The sequence below is a fragment of the Lissotriton vulgaris genome, chromosome 7 (genome assembly GCF_964263255.1).
Source record: "Lissotriton vulgaris chromosome 7, aLisVul1.2, whole genome shotgun sequence".
NCBI classification, from domain to species: Eukaryota; Metazoa; Chordata; class Amphibia; order Caudata; family Salamandridae; genus Lissotriton; species Lissotriton vulgaris.
Window position 1 is genome coordinate 1,049,175,385 of NC_141695.1, and position 19,859 is coordinate 1,049,195,243.

At 47.7% G+C, this 19,859-nt stretch overlaps 2 protein-coding genes across 3 annotated transcripts in view; both read right to left on the reverse strand.

Annotated features, from left to right (window-relative positions):
• The window catches only part of SAR1B (secretion associated Ras related GTPase 1B), a 470,631-nt gene that overhangs the window by 62,367 nt on the left and 388,405 nt on the right, over nt 1-19,859 (reverse strand). The window lies entirely within an intron of this gene.
• On the reverse strand, nt 843-10,979 carry LOC147702909 (uncharacterized). Its single transcript, XM_086928845.1, has 2 exons — nt 10,888-10,979; nt 843-4,534 (listed from the first exon to the last, which is right to left on the reverse strand). The coding sequence occupies exon 2, from the start codon at nt 4,103-4,105 to the stop codon at nt 2,882-2,884; it is 1,224 nt and encodes a 407-aa protein (XP_086784971.1). The 5' UTR covers nt 4,106-4,534; nt 10,888-10,979; the 3' UTR covers nt 843-2,881.

Consider the following 19,859-nt stretch of genomic DNA (forward strand, 5'->3'; position numbering starts at 1 on the left):
CTGGATTGCGGAGTTCTGCAGCTTGATCATGCAGGCAATTGCATATGAAGATATAATCAATTGAGGGTTTGGTCTTCCCCTGTGAAGCGTTATTCGTGGCATAGTTGGTAAGTTGTGGGTTGTGCGTTGACCTTGATCTGTATGTGTTTAAAAATGTGTTTAATAAGGTCCCAGCCCGATCCATGTGCAGTGATGCATCTTTTACTTTTCCCAAGTTCTGGGTGTTGAAGTCCCCTGCCAATGTGATCCCACTATTTGAGTGGTTACTTAGCAAGTCTTCAAGTGTGTCTACCATGGCCCTCATCTCAGAATATCTTGGTTTATCTTTACAATTAAAAAAAACATTCAGGAGGAGAATTGTAAATAGACGGCATTCCAATTTTAATCCCTGCAAGTAAATAGCTTGAACGTAGTCCGTGGTTAACACGGTTTTAGCTTTTATGTTACAGCCAATTCGTATGTATATGGATAAGCCCCCAGATGGCCTACCAAATATATTGTACTTTTTTGCTGGCTGTTGTAATTCTACAAAGCCTGGGATGACCACTGGAGCAAGTAACCAGGTTTCTTGGAGACACAACAGATCCCCAGACTGTAAGAATTCAAATGCAGCTCTATTTTGCAACGTAGTTTTTAATCCGTACACGTTCCAAGAGATGACTTTCATAGTGGTGATCAATCGACTCCCCAAACGATCGTTCCTTATTGTGCTAGGAGCAATTTGGTTTTATGCATGTAAGGGTCATTATAGTTGCATTTTGGGACTTTCTAGATTGATCAATTTGTCCTCTTTCTGTTTGGTTGAGGTTTGGTGAAAGAAGTATTCTTTTTTTTTTGTGAAAAATATTTTTATAGCGGTAAGTACCGACAGGCACTTATAGAGAGAAATAATGAAAACGAGCATACAGGAGGATACACAGCCATAAAGCCCACAGCCCAGAGGCCAGGCAGCGTAAAGTTGGAAAGTAAATATAATAGCACAAACATTTGCATGAAGTAAATGAGTATCTTCCGTATCCACTGTTTTCAAGGTTTGTTTACCCCCCTCGACTATTGTTGATCCTTTCTCTTATCCCCGGATGTATTCCTGTTGCGTATAAAGACTACACTCAAACATGTAACAACAGAAGAATTCCCCCCATACTTGGCATCGCTGGAAAAACATGTGTAAATAGTTTGATTACCTTCTTATGGCTAATTTGGGTGCAGACATCACAGTTTAAAGCAACCCTCTGGGAATCAAAGCAAATCACATAGAAATACAATAAGAAACCATTGTACGCTTCCAAAAGGGCTCTACCCTGAAACAAGTCCCCCCTCCCTACCTCCCTCTATGTCCTCCTCGGAGCTAGACTCCTCAGGTGTAAACAGTTCAGCACTGGTGGCATCCGAGTCATCGCCGGGCAACCCCTCAGCACACATCACCCTCCAAGCTAGTAGATCCTCCTGGAGCCTCACATCTCGGCATGTACGCTGCATGTGTGTTTCCTCAGCTAAGGACCACTCCCTAACATCTCTAAGCCACAGGGAGAACTCAGGGGCCCTCTGCCCCATCCAAGTAATAGCCACGCATCGCCTCGCCAGCACCAGGAGCAACAGCAGCAGCTTATAGGATAAATTCATCTTTTTGGGCTTAGGGACTAGGGCCAAGAGACAATGGAGCGGGCTCAAGGCAATCCGGAGGCCCGTGGCACGTCCAATATACTCTACCACCTCCTTCCAGAAGCTCCCTACCAGCGGGCACTCCCAGGCCAAATGCAGGAATCCGGCTTTTCCCATCCCACATCTAGGGCAGTCATCCCGTCTATCCGCGGAGATCCGGTTCAGGGAGACCAGGGACATATAAGTGCGATGTACAAAATTAAAGTGGATCAGTTTGAACCGCTATGGAAAGATGTATTCTTAAGTTAAGAAATGCTGATGTGTGGGGAACTGGTTATGTCCCTCTTAAGATGGTTCTTTCTTGGGGTTGTTGTCTTTTTGTCATTTGAACCGCCTCCTAACATATGCAGGTACTTATCCTCTTTTGGTATGTATATACTGATCCCCCATTTTGCAAATTGATCTCTTTCTTGCATGATTTTGCAGGCTATTGAATTAATTTTCCATTTTGATATTGTTGACTCTCTTGTTGTATGACTCCCTAGAACCTTGAATTGGACTTGAATGAGGTCTTCAGTCACAATGAAAGAGAGCTCTGGGATGTGTCGGAGGATTTGTAAAATATTAGATCTGTTTAATGTGTCGGAGCTTCCACAAGATATATATTCAGGTGTGAAAATGATGATGTTATTCTCTGATTCCCTGTGCACGTGAACCCTTTGGACGCCAGCGGGAGGTTGTGTTTCCAAACTTTGAACAGTTGTTGTGGTTACTCTGTTATCGTCTAGTCCGGCTTTATTCGCCCATGTCCCGAGGTTTTCAACTAAAGGGTAGGATATCCTTTCTCTGCCCCTAGCCAGTGGTGATGCAACCAGTTCTTGATTTTCCAAGCTCTGTTCTATAAGGTAGCGCTCCCCGCTATCTATTTTTAGTGAAGGTTCAGGCTCATATGGGACTCCAATAGGCTGCTCATTGTTCTCGACAGTATGACCAGCATCGAGATTGATGCTTGTGGTTAATTTGATAGCTAATGATTTATTTAGCTGATTATTGTCACAATTTGTATTTGTAATTAGTTTCAATGGCAGTGTTTTGTTTGACTGATCTTTTCCTGGTCTATACTTTTGAAATATAGGATAATATTTCTGAGACTCCAGAAGGCTTTGTGCATAGGCCTTCTTTGGGTTCGTTTTTTGGCTCTGGCTGCCGTGTAATGTGGCCAAGCCCAGCTGTAATTCCTTTGCACGGCCGCGTTGTTTATTATTTTTTGCTAGCTTCTTCAAGCGTTTTTTGCTCTCCTTGTTAATTCTTTGGCAGGTTCCGTGGCTTCTTGTGAATTAACTGAATGGTTAAAGTTGCTATGGACGGTCTTGCCCATCACCGGTTCCTCATGGTTAGATATATTTTGGCACATTACTGACGCCAACTGCATCAATGTCGGAGGTGTGTCCAGCCCTAAAGTGAGTTTGCTATCTTGAATATTATTGTCCATGAAAGACTTGACTTCTTGTCTTGGGATGTGGTTCACGCTCTTCGATGTTGTTTGATGTTTCAAAAGAAGTGGGCTATCAGCCACTGTTGTGGAGTTGATACCATTATGTTTTGTGTGATTTAGTGCTCTTTCAGCTATGTTTTGTTTTGGTTGATCTGTAAACTTGAATTGTCTTTGCTTTCGCTCTGATATTATTGATGTTAAAACTTCTGGAAGAGAGCTAAACTTCTCAGCTATTGGCAAACAAGAACACCCAGCAGTTGTCTGCAGCTTCAACAACTCCAAGTTTCCTGCTAATATATCGCTTTTCCCTTCGATGTTGATCATAGCTGTTGCAATTGCCTGCATTGTGTCCATTTGAATTTCGAGTTTTTGTGTTTGCCAGGTGAGAGCCTTGATGGCCGTCGACAATGTGGAATTTATTGAGGATAACAAATTGTTTTGTTGATAAGAGCCGCTTTGGGTTGTGCTCTTTGTTTCTACAGTTAGTTGATGGGGATTTTGTTCCCCCAGGTGGCTATTCTCTCTCAGCTCCTCTCCCTGCAAAATTAAGCTTTGATTGAAGGTAAGGAGTTTGATCGCTGATAGATACGGTGACTGGGACAGTTCGTAATGAGATCCTCTGCCAGCTGCCTGTGGGGTCACCAGGCTCTCCCCGTGCATCTGCTGTTTAACCTTATTTTGGGACCCCGAAGCTGATGATATTTCCAGGACTTCTGGGTTTCCCAGGCCCAGTACATCTTGCCTCTTATCAAATGGTTCAGATGCTGAAGATATTTCCAGGATTTCCGGATTATCTTGCCCTAATACATCTTGTCTCTTTTCCGGGGATGTACAGGAGTCTGCTCCATTACTCCGGGTGGAAGAATAGTTCCCATCATCCAGTATGTCAATGCTCTGTATTAATTTTTCCTGTCGCATGGCGTCTTTAGCGTGTTGTTTCTCCTGTTTTGGTGTATTGGTGGCAGGCTCTCCATTCCCCAAGGTTCTTTGGCCAGTCAGTTTTGGCATAAAGTATTGTCAGATTCCCTTGCTATTTAAGTTGGAATTTGAATTTCAAGTTAAATGCACAATAGTTAAATGCACTCGGGCCTCCTTATCCGACTTCTTCTTGATGCATGTGTCAGAACCGACACTGGTTTTACTCATTTTGATGCCTGGTCTGCTCTTTGTCATTTCCCTCCCCTGTTGTGCATGGGTTTGTCTTTGATTTCCTCGTGCGATCCTGTCACCAAGTTTGTATGGTAATTTGTATATCGATTTCCAGCTATATACCCCATACCTATGTTCTTTAAATACCAAGATTTTACACGTTTTGTGAATGGTAGCACTTTGCTTGATCACTTCTCCTTTTCTAATTTTCCAATTGTTCAGACTTTTGTTTGATGTCATTTGGGATAGATGGGTCAGTTTGTTTGCTGAGTTTTTTTTTAGGCTGTGCTGGTGTAAGCGGGACTGCAGGAAGAGGCAGGAGACGGGTCTTAGTAACCAAAGGAAAAGGCTTTATTGTGGATAAGAGCTGATCGGTACTTCTGAGTCTACCAGGGGGCTTCCTTGGTGAGCGACTCCTCTCAGTCCGCTCTTGGAGAGGACACCCTCGGTCCTCCTTTTCTTTAATGTCCGCCTTCGGTCGACAGCGTCAGGCTCCGTCGTGTCGTTCTCTCAATCCGGACACATGCAAATGAAAGGGGAAAAGCGCGTTACTGTCACGGCCTTTCAGGGTACAAATCCCACCCACCAGGGGGGGGGAAGTGAGGTGAGTTCTAAGTAGTGCTCCCAATGTTTTAAGATGCTTGTTTCCCGTGGATTTGTGGATTACTCAAACGGTAGAAGAGAACACTCCGCCCCGTCCCCTTCCCCGTCTCTAAGTGTGAAGCGCTCTAGCGCCTCACCCTTCTCCCGATCCAACCCGCTATGCGTTCACGTACCTCGCGAAGCCACGCCCCTCCGGGGGAGTGGCTGGGCGGATCGCGGTGTCGGTGGCCTCCTGGCTCCGCTCCGGACTCTGGATCCCCTCCGGTGGCTGAGGGAAGACTTTCGCCGCTGCGGGGCTCCGCTCACTCTTCCTCGATCATGGAGACGTCCTCTCTGTACTCGCCCTCGAGCCTCTCCTCTGCTGGGCTGATGTCCAACGAGCTTCGCTCCGACTCCGCGTTGTCTACCTGTCGGTAGTCCGGGGGATCCTCCTGCATCCGCGGGAATCCCTCGTAGGTCACTGCCTCCTCCGTATGCTCACTTGGCTGGGTCCGTCGCTGTAGTCTCCAGTCCGGTGAGTCGTCCTCCCACCACTCGATGTCCTCTTCGTCTCCACTTCGCTCCGCGCCTCTCCTCTTACAAACTGCTCCGCCGGTGTACAGACACACCTGGTCTGCCTCACCTGCCTCTTTTCTAGCGGAGTTGGGCCACTCCCCCTCAGAACCTGGAGACCACTTAAAGGGGCCGCCGACCAGGTCCTCTTCTTCTCCGCTGTACTGTTCCTCCACGGGGTGCCAACACGGCGATTCCAGTCTGGGCTGTGGAAACAGAAAGGGGGGTTCACAAGTTACTTCGACCCCAGGGGGCGCCTCGGGCACCCCGTTACATTCCTCCCCCCCTGAACTCTTCCGTTCGGGAAGGGGATAGCGGGAAAGAAAGTCAGCCCCGACATTGTCAGTTCCACGTGTATGAACCACATTGAAGGAGTAAGGCTGCAGGGCCAGGAACCAGCGCATCACTCTGGCGTTATTCCCTTTATTACGGGCCATCCATTGTAGGGGAGCATGGTCAGTATATAGGGTAAACGGCCTACCCTCCAGGTAATACGACAATTTGTCCACCGCCCACCTTATCGCTAAACATTCCTTCTCCACCGTGGCATACTTCAGTTCTCGGGGAAACAGTTTACGGCTAACGTATAGTATAGGATGGTCCGTCCCCTCCTCGGATTTTTGGGAGAGCACTGCCCCTATCCCATAGTCTGACGCATCTGTGTGCAAAAAGAAAGGTTTTGAAAAATCAGGGGACGTCAGAACCGGGGTGGAAGTGATACACTTTTTCAGGGCGGTGAATGCCTCTTCCATCTCCCTTGTGGGGAGGAGTAGCGTTTTCTCCGGGTTCCTGTTTCTCAGGGTGTCAGAAAGGGGGGCCGATATCTGGGAGAACATTGGAATGAACCTACGATAATAACCAATCAACCCCAAAAACGCTCTCATATCTTTTCTAGTTTTGGGAAACGGGGTCTCTGCTATGGCTCGTACTTTCTCTATCTGGGGTTCTATCATCCCGTGCCCTAAGATATAGCCCAGATATTTTACTTTTTGATAGGCCATTCGCGATTTCTTTGCATTGATTTTCAACCCTGCTTCTTGTAGTGTATCTAACACCTTCTGGAGATGATCCAAGTGGGTTTCCCAGTCGGGACTAAAGACGACGATGTCGTCGAGGTATGCCGAGGTGAACATGGACAATTCTTTCAATACCGTATTCATCAATCTCTGGAAGGTGGCAGGGGCACCGTGAAGACCGTAGGGGAGGACGGTAAATTCATAGTGACCGTCCTCGGTCGAGAAGGCTGTTTTGTGTCTGTCTTCCTCATGGAGGGGTACCTGCCAATATCCCTTGGTCAAATCGATGGTGCTGATGAATTTGGCTTCACCTAACTTCTCGATCAGCTCATCTATGCGGGGGATCGGATAAGCGTCAAAAAGCGATACTTCGTTAAGGGCGCGAAAGTCCATGCAGAATCTTCTTGTTCCGTCGGGTTTTGGAATCAACACTATTGGGCTAGACCAGTTACTCTTTGAGGGTCGGATTACGCCCAACTTCAACATCTCCTGGATTTCCTGTTTTATTCCTTGGCGTCTGGCCTCAGGGACTCTGTATGGCCTGATCTTCACGATTTTTCCAGGCTCTGTACATATCCGATGAGTGGCTAACGTGGTCCTTCCGGGAATATCTGAGAAGACTCCTGAGTTCTTACTTAAGGTGTTCATCAGTTCCGTTCTGTCTTTGTCCATCAGGTCTTCATTTACGACTAGTTGGTCTATCATACTGGAGGACAGCAGGGGGAGGCGTTCCGTTAAGTGTATCCCTGTAGGAGGGGGTCCTAGCCACTTCTTTAACAGGTTGACATGGAAGACTTGAGTCTTCCTCTGGGTGATTTGTAGCTTATAGCTGGTGTTACCGATCGTACTTATGATTTTGAAAGGGCCTCCCCATTCCGCCTTAAACTTTTGTGAGGAGGATGGTAGGAGTACCAGAGCCCAATCACCCACTGACATCCTTCTCCATTTTTTTCCTTTATCGTAGAACGTTTTCTGTCGCTGTTGGTTTTTCTCAAGATTGGCATACGCGAGTTCTCTTAACTTTCCGATTTTGGACCTGAGGTTACGGGCGTATTCTAGGGTTTTCAGTGTTTCGTCGGGTGTTTCTTTCTCCCACGCTTCTTTGGTCATTTCTAAGAGGGATCGGGGTTGACGACCATATAATAGCTCGAAAGACGAAAACCCCAAACTGCTCTGTTTCTGACCTCTTAGGACATACAGAGCAAGTGGCAGTACTTGATCCCATTCTGCTCCGTTGATTTCTAGCATCTTTCTTAGGGTTGCTTTCAGGGTCCTGTTGTATCGCTCGACGAGGCCGTCGGTTTGGGGGTGGTATACCGCCGTTCTGATCTGATGGATTCTTAGAAGCTGGCAAACCTCCTTCATGAGCCTGGATACGAAGGGCGTTCCCTGGTCGGTGAGGATCTCCTTTGGGAATCCTACTCTTGAAAACATTTCGATCATCCGGTCGGCTATGTGTTTGGTCGTTGTGACAGTCAACGGATAGGCTTCAGGGAATCTAGTGGCATAGTCCACTATTACTAATACATACTGATACCCTTTCCTTGTTTTGGGGAGGGGTCCTATGAGGTCCATGCCAATCCGCTCAAAAGGGGTCCCTATTATTGGCAGGGGTTGTAGGGGAACCGCCGGGGGTCGGGTCATGTTCTTTTTCTGACATACCTCGCACTCCTGACAGTACTTCACCGTATCTTTATATATCCCTGGCCAATAAAAGTGGCGGAGCAGGTTTTGCGTGGTTTTCTCTGCCCCTATATGTCCGGCTACCAAATGGGCATGTGAGTAGAACAACACCTGTTCCTGGAAGGAGAGGGGTACTAGCAGTTGATCGAGATCATCTTTTTGGGCCTGCCTATACAGTAATTCGTTTTTTACAATAAACCGTGGGTATTGCAAGGGAAGTTGGTTCTTGTCTCTCTCTGCCGCGTCCCACGCGTTTGAGAGGGTGGCGTCATTTAACTGAGAGAAACGAAAACTACGGTCGAGCACCCATGGTTCGGCAGTTATTAAGGCAGGGACGTTTCTCTCCTTTTTTTCTGATTCTGGGGGGGGTCTCTTGTCGTTAGGCTATGCTTAAACATGTTTAGAAACTCTGGGTTATCAGTCCCTATAATGAGGTCCTCAGGGAGAGTGGCCAATACCCCCACCCTTATCGTATGTGGACTCCTCCCCACAGGTGCTATGGGCAGCATGGCCACAGGATAGGACTTGACATCTCCGTGTACACATCATATATTCACCCGGGTTTGTAAGAGGAGCTGGGAGGGTAAAACCAGACGGGCGTGTACCACGGACTGACGACAGCCAGAGTCTAACAGGGCCTGGAGAGAGGTGCCGTTTACCCCAACACTTACCCTAAATGCTTGACCCATTTCGCTGGAGAACATCACCGCCTTGGGAAGATACCCGACCTCCATAGGTTCATCCTGCGGTTTCCTCCGGGGGCAAAGCCGGGCGATGTGTCCCCAGGTGCCACATTCAAAGCATTGCGGCCCTGTAGGCAGAGGCCCCTCTGTTCTCCATGTTCTTGTCCTTGGGACATCAAGAGGTTTCACTGGTTTCCTTTCGGATTTCATCAGAGTCTTATGTTTCTCAGTCTCCCAGCCTTGAGAGATCCTAGGCTGGACTCTAGAGAAGGTCGTCGCCATGTCCACAGCTTTCTCGGTAGTGAGGTGGTGGTGTTGTCGCAGCCACCTCTGGGTGGCGTAGGGTAGGGCCTCAAGGAATTGCTCTAAGTATATCCTGTCCATGATCTCTTCCCTCGTGCTTACGGTCGGGGTCAGCCACTTGTCGGCGGCCATCTTGAGCCTCACGAACAGGGTTTTAGGGGACTCTCCGGGGGCTCCCCTCTCCTTACGAAACCGGATTCTGTAGGCCTCCTGGTCTAGACCCAGGTGATCTAAGATTATCCTTTTCACATCATCATAGGTAGTATCTCCCGTGGGGCTGGCCACCTGATAGGCCGCCTGGGCTTCTCCTACGAGGAGGGGTGCCAAAAAGAAGGGCCACTTGGGCACTGGCCACCCACATGCACGGGCCGCCCTCTCAAAATTGAGCAGGAAGGCGTCCGGATCCTCGCCTGGCTGGTACTTTTGAAGTGACACCCCACTGATATGGGGGTTAGTGGCGGACGCGGTGACAGGTCCCGTGATAACTGGATTCTCCATTGCTCTTGCGGCCACAGCGTTTTTCATGGCCTCTCTGTCTGCTGCTGATGTAATAATCTGCTGTTGAATGGCCCACTCTAGCCTCTCTTGCCCTTTTACCAACGACTGCACCACCTCATCCATCTTGGCGTCACAGATGGTCACAGTGCCCGCATTCTCCACCACTGTAAGCGGGACTGCAGGAAGAGGCAGGAGACGGGTCTTAGTAACCAAAGGAAAAGGCTTTATTGTGGATAAGAGCTGATCGGTACTTCTGAGTCTACCAGGGGGCTTCCTTGGTGAGCGACTCCTCTCAGTCCGGCTCTTGGAGAGGACACCCTCGGTCCTCCTTTTCTTTAATGTCCGCCTTCGGTCGACAGCGTCAGGCTCCGTCGTGTCGTCCTCTCAATCCGGACACATGCAAATGAAAGGGGAAAAGCGCGTTACTGTCACGGCCTTTCAGGGTACAAATCCCACACACCAGGGGGGGGGAAGTGAGGTGAGTTCTAAGTAGTGCTCCCAACGTTTTAAGATGCTTGTTTCCCGTGGATTTGTGGATTACTCAAACGGTAGAAGAGAACACTCCACCCCGTCCCCTTCCCCGTCTCTAAGTGTGAAGCGCTCTAGCGCCTCACCCTTCTCCCGATCCAACCCGCTATGCGTTCACGTACCTCACGAAGCCACGCCCCTCCGGGGGAGTGGCTGGGCGGATCGCGGTGTCGGTGGCCTCCTGGCTCCGCTCCGGACTCTGGATCCCCTCCGGTGGCTGAGGGAAGACTTTCGCCGCTGCGGGGCTCCGCTCGCTCTTCCTCGATACTGGAGACGTCCTCTCTGTACTCGCCCTCGAGCCTCTCCTCTGCTGGGCTGATGTCCAACGAGCTTCGCTCCGACTCCGCGTTGTCTACCTGTCGGTAGTCCGGGGGATCCTCCTGCATCCGCGGGAATCCCTCGTAGGTCACTGCCTCCTCCGTATGCTCACTTGGCTGGGTCCGTCGCTGTAGTCTCCAGTCCGGTGAGTCGTCCTCCCACCACTCGATGTCCTCTTCGTCTCCACTTCGCTCCGCGCCTCTCCTCTTACAAACTGCTCCGCCGGTGTACAGACACACCTGGTCTGCCTCACCTGCCTCTTTTCTAGCGGAGTTGGGCCACTCCCCCTCAGAACCTGGAGACCACTTAAAGGGGCCGCCGACCAGGTCCTCTTCTTCTCCGCTGTACTGTTCCTCCACGGGGTGCCAACACGGCGATTCCAGTCTGGGCTGTGGAAACAGAAAGGGGGGTTCACAAGTTACTTCGACCCCAGGGGGCGCCTCGGGCACCCCGTTACAGCTGGGCAGGAATCTGTTGTTCCCCGCCTCCTGTGCCCTGCTCACTACTCACAACTAGGGGCTGGGGTGAGCTCAAAGCACAGACTGGACCGGTTAGTCAAGAGCAGTATCAGGAGCTGGAGCAGTGCCACTTTGTTTCATTCAGAGCAAGCAGGGCGAGCAGGGCAGGAGCGAGCAGGGCACACCGGTGAACACGGGCTGCACCCAACCTAGTTGGGCCGCCTCTGTGGGTTCACCGGGCTCGCACTCCGCTACTACAGCTAATTGCGGCTACGCTTGCTCCTTGGTGAACACTCCTTTGTGCACAGGACTCACCGCAAACTCTATGTGTACTCTATGGACCCGTGCTGCCGTGGCCGGTCTGAGATAAGCACTGAGGCCCCAGATCTCCCTGGTCGTGCTGGTCGTGCTGCTGTTCCTGGCTCCTCCCTGCTCCCCTCTGCTCACTGCTGAACGCTGGCCCTTGGGTGCGCGGCTCTGACCCCGCCCTCCCTCGACCACTCCGCGCCCCTCCGAGGCCAAAGGAAAGAAGGGTCAGGGAAGCTGGGGGCCTGTAACAGCTGCCAGGGTCCGAGAGCCGGGAGAAGAGAGCAGCAGCCTCGGCGTCCTCGCTCGGCGTCCTCCTTGCTCAGTCGGGCGGCTCAGTCGGGCGGCGTGAAAGCACGGTGTGGATCACTAAGAGCTCGATGAGTCCAGTCCAGAACACAAGGTTTATTTGTCTTTGTCATGTCTGACTTTTACAGTTTGCAGAGAGGATGCATGGAGATTATTTTGCAATGCAGGCGGGATCTATGAACGTATATCCCAAAAGGTAAGGCAGTAGTGAGCTATCATGGAACCAATGTTAACCTTCTTGATGAAAACATCTTTTTGCTAATGGCATGAACTTCTTTCCAACCTGTTTCAGGGTGGATAGAAGGGGATGAGTTTGGATTAACCTTGCAAGTCGATGCCTACACCATCAGACTCTCAGGTAATTGGTGTTGCATCAGAAATTCCACAGAGAGTTCACAGGATGCCCGTCTAGGACATCTTGTAGAGGGACAGCTAACAACTGGGACCAAAAATTGCTTCGATTAAGCTATCATAATAGAATCTATTAGTGCCTCGTTAAAAGATAAATGAGATTCGGAAGTAAAGAGTTCATGCTTTAGGAACACTGTAAGCAAAATGGCGTTAGTTTCTTCTGATGGCAAATAATGTTCCAACATTTCTGCAAAATACCACTGCAGAGGAAACGCTCTCCTCAGTGGGAAGACCACCTGGAGAGGCCATAGGTGACTCACGCAAAATATGAAAGGTACAGGAAGTTTGAATAAAGGCCAGCATCAGTGTAATGTGGGGGGAGAAATGTATTCACCTCAGTATCATCATCCTCATCTGACCTGTATCAGAGTCTGATGTGAATAAAGATTACATTCTGGCAAATCTCAGACGATGTAGTTGTGGTGGTGCCAGGGGTTCATCTCACAACAGGACTGCACCTTTGTTGTTGTATTGTGTACCATAGGCGGACTCTCTCTGACTCCAGTTGTGGTGTTAGTGGATTCAACAGCCATATTGCAAGATCCACTGGCATCTCTGGTGAGCTGACAGCAGGCGAGGCCTTCAGCAACGGAGAAGAGGTGTGGCCTAGTGCTGATGGTGGATCTGGCAGATTCTGAGCAGGGTCAGTCAGTACTGGGGAAGGGTGACTGGAGCCCCTAAAGGCCCCATCAGGCTGGAAGGTGTACCAGAGGGGCACATATTAATACTGAACATTTGCAGCAGGGCCTCTTTAAAGGCTACAACCTGCTGTGTATCTTCTTTTTTATAAACAATTTTATTGATTTTGGCATGAAACAAATAGAAACATGACACAATTGATCAGCAGTACACAGCATCACAAGGTATATTGGAATTTAAGGAGTATCGGTAATCATCTATTTCATCATCTACGACGTGTAAATTGACAATTTCATACGTCAGTAAGGTTCTCTGCAAGTCAATTTGGTTGACTGGTCCATTTGCCCCATACCTTACGGTATTTAGCGGGACATCCCCGTGCCTCAAATAAGGGTTTTTCCTGCATGGCACACCAATCCACACCCTGGCGCCATTTGGATACACTCGGGAGTTTAGGCTGAGCCCACGTAGCGGCAATGTCACGTTTGGCCACTACAATGGCTGTCTCCAGGAACAGTTTGTCAGAGCAGAACCCGTGTAGGCCGTCCAATACTCCTAAAATGTGTTGTATGGGGTCATGAGGAACCTGCCAGTCCAAGATATGCGTGCGCTCAGACTCTATTGCAGTCCAGTGTGTATCTAGACATGGGCAAGTCCAGATCATGTGATAAAAGTCTGCCAGTTCATGACCACAGTGCGTGCATCCCGGAGAGGAGCGAAGGCCCACCTTGTAAAGATGTTCTGGGGTTAGATAAGGGGTGTGCAGATAGTATAGTTGAATGAGGCGGAGTCTATCTGAAGTTGTCATAGTCTTGGGAGCCAGTCCTCCTCCCAGCAGGTCATGGGTGGGTCAAGCGTTGCCGGGCTATTGTTAATCAGGGTTCGGTATGTTCGGGACACCCCACCCTTCCCCAGTTTTCCCATCATGACTTGAGCTTCTAGTGGGCTGAACTCAGGGATTGTTGCGCCCGTTGCAATGTGTGTGCTGATGGCGTGACATAGCTGCTGGTACCTGTAGAATTGCGAGGTGTGGAGAGTGTATCGTCCCTGCAGGTCCTGGAACGTCCTAATGTGGTCGCCCACCAAGATATCGCCCAGTAGTGATATGCCAATGTAGTCCCATCGTTTGAAACCCGCAAGTGCCGCCACTTCTCAGAGCCATCTTCCTTGCCAGAGAGGTGTCTGCTGGCTTCGTTTTTTGTCCCAATGCGTGTGTATTAGCCCTGTTTGCCATGCTGTCAGGACCGCCCTAGTGATCAAGGGCATTGCTATGGGGAGTGGGCTTCCATATAAGAACGCCTGGATCTGAGGGAATTCTAGGTTCATGAGCTCTGTTTTGTAGGCCGGATCAGACCAACCCCCAGTAAACCAGTCATGGAGAACCATAAGCCGGGTGGCTATGTAGTGGAGGTGAAGATCAGTCATGCCCATACTGCCATCAAAGGGCGGGATCTGACAGCGGGCAAGGGCGATAAGCCTGCTGTGGATCTTAAAGGGGCCAGGGTTAATCCAGGCACATGTTATCAAGTACCATGATTAGTTTGGAGGAGGAGGTCAAAGCCGGAGTCAGATCCCAAGGATGGCCACTACCTAACCTTTCCTCATTAACAGGAACATCCGGTAGTTGAGGACTGTCTTTTAGGATGCTTCTTTGCCTCTTATTGAAAGCTTTGGCCTCTAACTTCAACTTTGATTTTGACTTATCAAAAGGTGCTAACAAACAGAAATGGCCTTTCTCCTTGTGTTCTGTCGTGTAAAGTTTGGCCTCCTGCTCCCTGATTGCCTTAAGGGAGCATTCGGTGTTGAGCTTAGCTCAAGATAGCACACGCATGCACTATGTGACACTGTGACATTTGTTTGCAGCACACGTGAAATGGCCGAACTTTGTAGTCCAAAGAGATTCTATCAAAAAAGTGAATAGGTGATAGTTTTTATTTTTAAATTTAACGTGGTGCTAGGCTCTCTCTTACACATGGAAAGATGGGAGCACAGTGTGCTTGTTAAAATACCCCTCACACTCTAAAAAAACCAGTTAGAGTCATGCTTCATCATAGGGGTCTTCCCGCCCCTATAACGGGACGGGGCGTGCTACGACCAGACGGAATACGCGGGAGCACTTAAGATGTGACAGAAGCTATGTGTAGGTGCATGGGTATCAGTGAAAGTGTAGGGACCTAACACTAGTGTGTGCAAAAAGTGAGAAAAATTGAAAAAAGTTTAAAAATTCCCTGGCTTAGTAGAAAAAAACAGATTTATTAACTTCTCTAGCTGGGAACATTAAGAAGGGGTTGTGTGGTAGAGCATTAGCTACTACCTAGTCGACATGTTTCGTAAGCAGTCCCCTACTGCTTACTCATCTGGACCATATAGCGATCCCTACTAATTAATACTCAGTTCTATGAGGTTGTGCCTACTGTCCTACAAACAACCAGCAAAAATAAGCTGGCTGTTTGGGCTTCGGGGCATGAGTTGGCCCAAGTGAAGCAGTAAAAATTGACCTGATGTGGTCTCTGTAAAGGAAAGGGGAAGAGAAAAGCCAACATAAATGCGTAAATAAGCATTCTCATCCGAATGAAAATACAGACAGACAAATGTATATATATATATACCACATTGTAGGAAAAAAACCGCCTTAAAAATCTGAAAGCGATTGTATTCCTTCATGAGAATCAACATGTAGGTATTATGTGTCTCTCGACATCAGCTGTCAGTCGTTAGAGACATATAGTGGCTTCACACTATGGGTTCCACTATCATCTCATCACACACACCGACAATCATGACTCCATGCATTTCCAACGAACTAGCAATTGAAAGGGGAAAAGGGGGGACCTCCTTCGCAATATTGTCATAACAAATGGTCAGGGTATCGGTAAAAACAGAGCCTTTGCCAGAAAAGTCAATACATACTTATCTCAATAATTGTCCTCGCCCCATGAGTTTGCAGGCGAGGGGTATTCTGCGCAGTTTACTATAAGGAACAAAACCTCGTGTTAATCGTTTCAGAGTCAGCGAGATATTGTTTGTATGCTATGCTCCTGTGACCCGTTTTTTAGAGACTCGAGGTCAGAGTCTGTTACTCACATGTCTGCCAGAGAAAGAAATCATTATTCCTACCCCCGTGCTCCTCCAAGGATTGCCGGGCTCGAATGCCCGTTCGTTATTAAAAGCCCTGCAGTTCCGCGTTGTCATTCTTGTGGGTGCCGCCTACCGCGTAACGCTGGAGCGTTAACTTCCCAACATGGCCGCCAGTTTTTGGCACAGTTAGAGTGTTTTAAGCGGAAGTCTTTCTGCAGTATCTATTTTCTGCTGGGGATTAGAAATATCGGATTTGAAAGCACGATTGCAATTGCAAAAAGGATCAATAATACACAGAGTCGTAAGAACATCCATATTGATGCAAAAAATCTCCCAAACAGGAATTTCTCTACAGGGGGAATTTACCATTCTCTATCAAAAGCTAGAAGGGGCAGAGGCAGAGGAGGATATTAATCAAGAGAAATAATAATAGGGGGCAAGGTGCCATCACAACTGGCTCCAGGGTATGTCATCATTCAGGCCGTTTTTGTGTGACTGAATACGAAACACCCATCTCTGTTCTTTTTCTAACAGAAATCTTTCATTGCTGACCAGTTCTATTACCGTCCATGTGATTTCCTCTGGTTTGTGATTCCTTTCGAGGAAATGGTTCGTGAGTTTTGTACTTGATTTTCTGCATTTTATAGTGCTCTTGTGTTCACCTATCCTGACCTTCACCGCCCTGCTCGTCATGCCCACATATTCCAGTTGACAGGGACAGGTGATCAGATATATAACATTCACACTGTTGCAGTTGCTAAAGGCTCTCTGTTCCCAGACGGTGCCGTTGTTAAAAGTTATTTTCTTGCTTTTTCTAGTTAGACCGCAGGCCCTGCACCCTCCACATGGATAGTGACCTTGAACAAAATTAGGGTCTCTTTGTACATTGTTGTTAGTTTTTGGTCTTGTGTGGACCAAGACATCCCTCAAGATTTTTGCTCTTTTGTGCGCAAACATTGGTTTTGGTATTTGTAAGCCACCGCTATTCAAAATCTTCCAATTCTTGTTAATGATTTTGGTCACTAAGTTGGAGCTGGTATTGTATGTTGTCACACAAATTGGTCGTTTCTCTTCCTCCTTGGGTGTTTTCTCTTCCAACAGGCTCTCACGACAGTTGTTTCTGGCTCGTGTGTAAGCCTGGTTGATGACCCGGTCAGGGTACATTCGTGCCTTTAGTTTCTTTTTGAGATCGTCTGATTGGGTTTTGAAGTTCTCAATCTCTGTACAGTTCCTGCGTAGGCGCAGGAACTGACTGTATGGGAGGTTGTCCCGCAGATGCTTGGGGTGGAAACTAATATACATTAGAAGACAGTTCTTAGAGGTGCTTTTGAAATGGGTCGTGGTCATCAATCTCCAGTCTTTAGGGAAAATATTCAGATCCAGGAAAACCAGGTTGCTTCTGGAGGTTGTGCTGGTGAACCTTAGGAAATCATCCTGTAGATTGAGCCAGGTTAGGAATTGCTCGGAACCTCTTTCATCTCCATCCCAGATGATAAGGATATCATCGATGTACCGTTTCCATAACTTTATGTTGAGCCTGAAAGGGTTGTTGGGGTTCAATATTTTCGTTACCTCGAGATGGTGTACGTACAGTCCAGCTATACTAGGGGCAAATGTACTTCCCATGCTGGTCCCATGCTTTTGTATATATAGGGTGCCGTCGTATTCGAAAAAGTTTTCTTTCAAGGCAAGTGAGCAACAATTCATCACCACAGTGCGTGGTGTTTGGTATTCCCAGAACTCTTCGAAGAGGACATCCTCAATGATGTCCAAGGTGGCTTGATGGGGCAGGCTGGTGTACAAGCTTTCTACATCACAGCTAATTAATAGCTGGGTTTTTGGATCGAAGCTTACCTCTTCTAGCAGGTTTAGAACTTCTTTGGTATCTTTCAGGTACGTAGATGTCTTTTGGACCATTGGCCTGAGAAAAGCATCTGCAAATCTAGAGACCGGCTCTAAGATTGACCCGATACCTGAAACTATGGGTCTTCCAGGGGGGTTTTGTAGGCTTTTGTGGATCTTTGGTAGAGTGTACAGATAGGGGGTTCTCGGATCTTTTCGATGAAGAAAATCCCCCTCTTTTTTAGTGATCCAATCGTGTGCTAGTGCCTCCTCCACCATGGTACCAATCTTAATTTGTATACTTGTCGTAGGGTAACTGTGGAGAACTTCATAGTTTCTTTTATCCTGTAGTAACCTTTTGCACTCGTTGTCATAGTTCTCTATATTCTGTATGACAGTGGCACCACCCTTGTCGGCAGGCTTAATTATCAGTCTTTTGTTGTTGCTAAGATCACGTAATGCCTGTCTTTCTTCGTTTGTAGTATTGTGAAAGACACATTTCTCTAGTGGGTTGATATTCTCCAACTTCATCATTACTGCCTTTTCGAAGGTTAATAGTTCCACTGGAAGGGTGTTGTCCATGGGAGTGAAATTAGATTTGGGTCTCAGGTTGGTATCACCGTGATCTGTTGCATCTTCTTTATCCTTGAAGAACACCTGCAGCTTGAGGCGTCGCATGAATTCCTGAACCTCTTGGCAAAGATGGAATTTGTCCATACTGGCAGTGGGCACATATCCCAGGCCTTTTTCCAAAACTCTTTTCTGTGGAGGTGTTAATTCAGTGTCTGACAGGTTCACAACCAAGCTCATTTCTGGGTTCTTGTGGCGCCTGTCATGCTCCTTGTTGATACTCGAGGAGTTTCTTCTTCCTCGGTGTTCCAGTGCACCGTGGACCCTCTCCGGTTCCTCCCCTTCGTCCGTCCTTGGCGCGCCCCTAAAAAAGGAGCGGAGGGATCGAAATATCCATAATCTTGCTGTTGATAGCCCCAGGTGGGGAAAGGTCCTTGAGGATGTTGGAAGGGGGGTGGTCCATATTGTTGTTGTTGTGGGTACATCATGTGAGGGTTAAAATTGTTCCAACCTCTCGATCCTCTGAAATTTGGTCTACGGAAGTTCCTCCTATTTCCTCGAAATCTTGGACTCCTATTCCTGCTGGAATTTGAGCTATTAGAACCAGAGTCAGATGTCTCATCATCTGTTACATTGTCGTTGCTTGATTTATAATCATCCTTGATGTAGGGGTAAATTCTTTCCTTTGTCCATCGGCTGTTGTCTTTTTTCAGTTTCTCATATTTACTATCTTTCAAAGTGGTCTCGAACTCGTTCAAAGATTTGTTCATTTCATCTAAGTATTTTTTGATATCAGCTGGAGATTCATAACTCTTTATGCGTACTTCTATAGTTTGTATCTCCACCTTTAGTTCACTGGCCAATCTACTCGCAGTTTTTATAATGAGGACAATCCAGTCCCTGGTGCATCGCCATGAAATCTTAGACCAATCAATCTTGAAAGTTTTATCATGTAAAAAAATGAATGGTTCATTACAAACAACAAGGCCAGATGTTGCGGTGTTTACCTTGAGGTATTCTGACATCAATAAGCCATGGATGGCTGTTTTGATTTGAGTTCTCCTTAACTCCTCTAGTTCATCCCAATCATTGTTTTTATTAGAAGGACCTGCAGTGTTCAGACCTTCAAAAGTTCCCAAGGATGCCATCAGGTTGGAGATCTCATCTTCCGTGAAGGCTAGGCCTAGATCGGCCATTATGAAAGTTGCGAAGTCAAGAGGGGTCCCTTTGTCTGTCAAAAGCTTGTCGTGTAGTGCAGAATCACTTTTGTGGCGGTGGAGAGGGAAAATTTGTAGATTCTTCCATAAGCTCCCACAGCTGCGCGCTGCCAGTAATTCCAAACCAAAAGGAGAAGCGTAGAGGTACTGACAGAATCACCCTCCAAAGCGAGACTTGTTTAACCAAAGAGATTCTATCAAAAAAGTGAATAGGTGATAGTTTTTATTTTTAAATTTAACGTGGTGCTAGGCTCTCTCTTACACATGGAAAGATGGGAGCACAGTGTGCTTGTTAAAATACCCCTCACACTCTAAAAAAAACAGTTAGAGTCATGCTTCATCATAGGGGTCTTCCCGCCCCTATAACGGGACGGGGCGTGCTACGACCAGACGGAATACGCGGGAGCACTTAAGATGTGACAGAGGCTATGTGTAGGTGCATGGGTATCAGTGAAAGTGTAGGGACCTAACACTAGTGTGTGCAAAAAGTGAGAAAAATTGAAAAAAGTTTAAAAATTCCCTGGCTTAGTAGAAAAAAACAGATTTATTAACTTCTCTAGCTGGGAACATTAAGAAGGGGTTGTGTGGTAGACCATTAG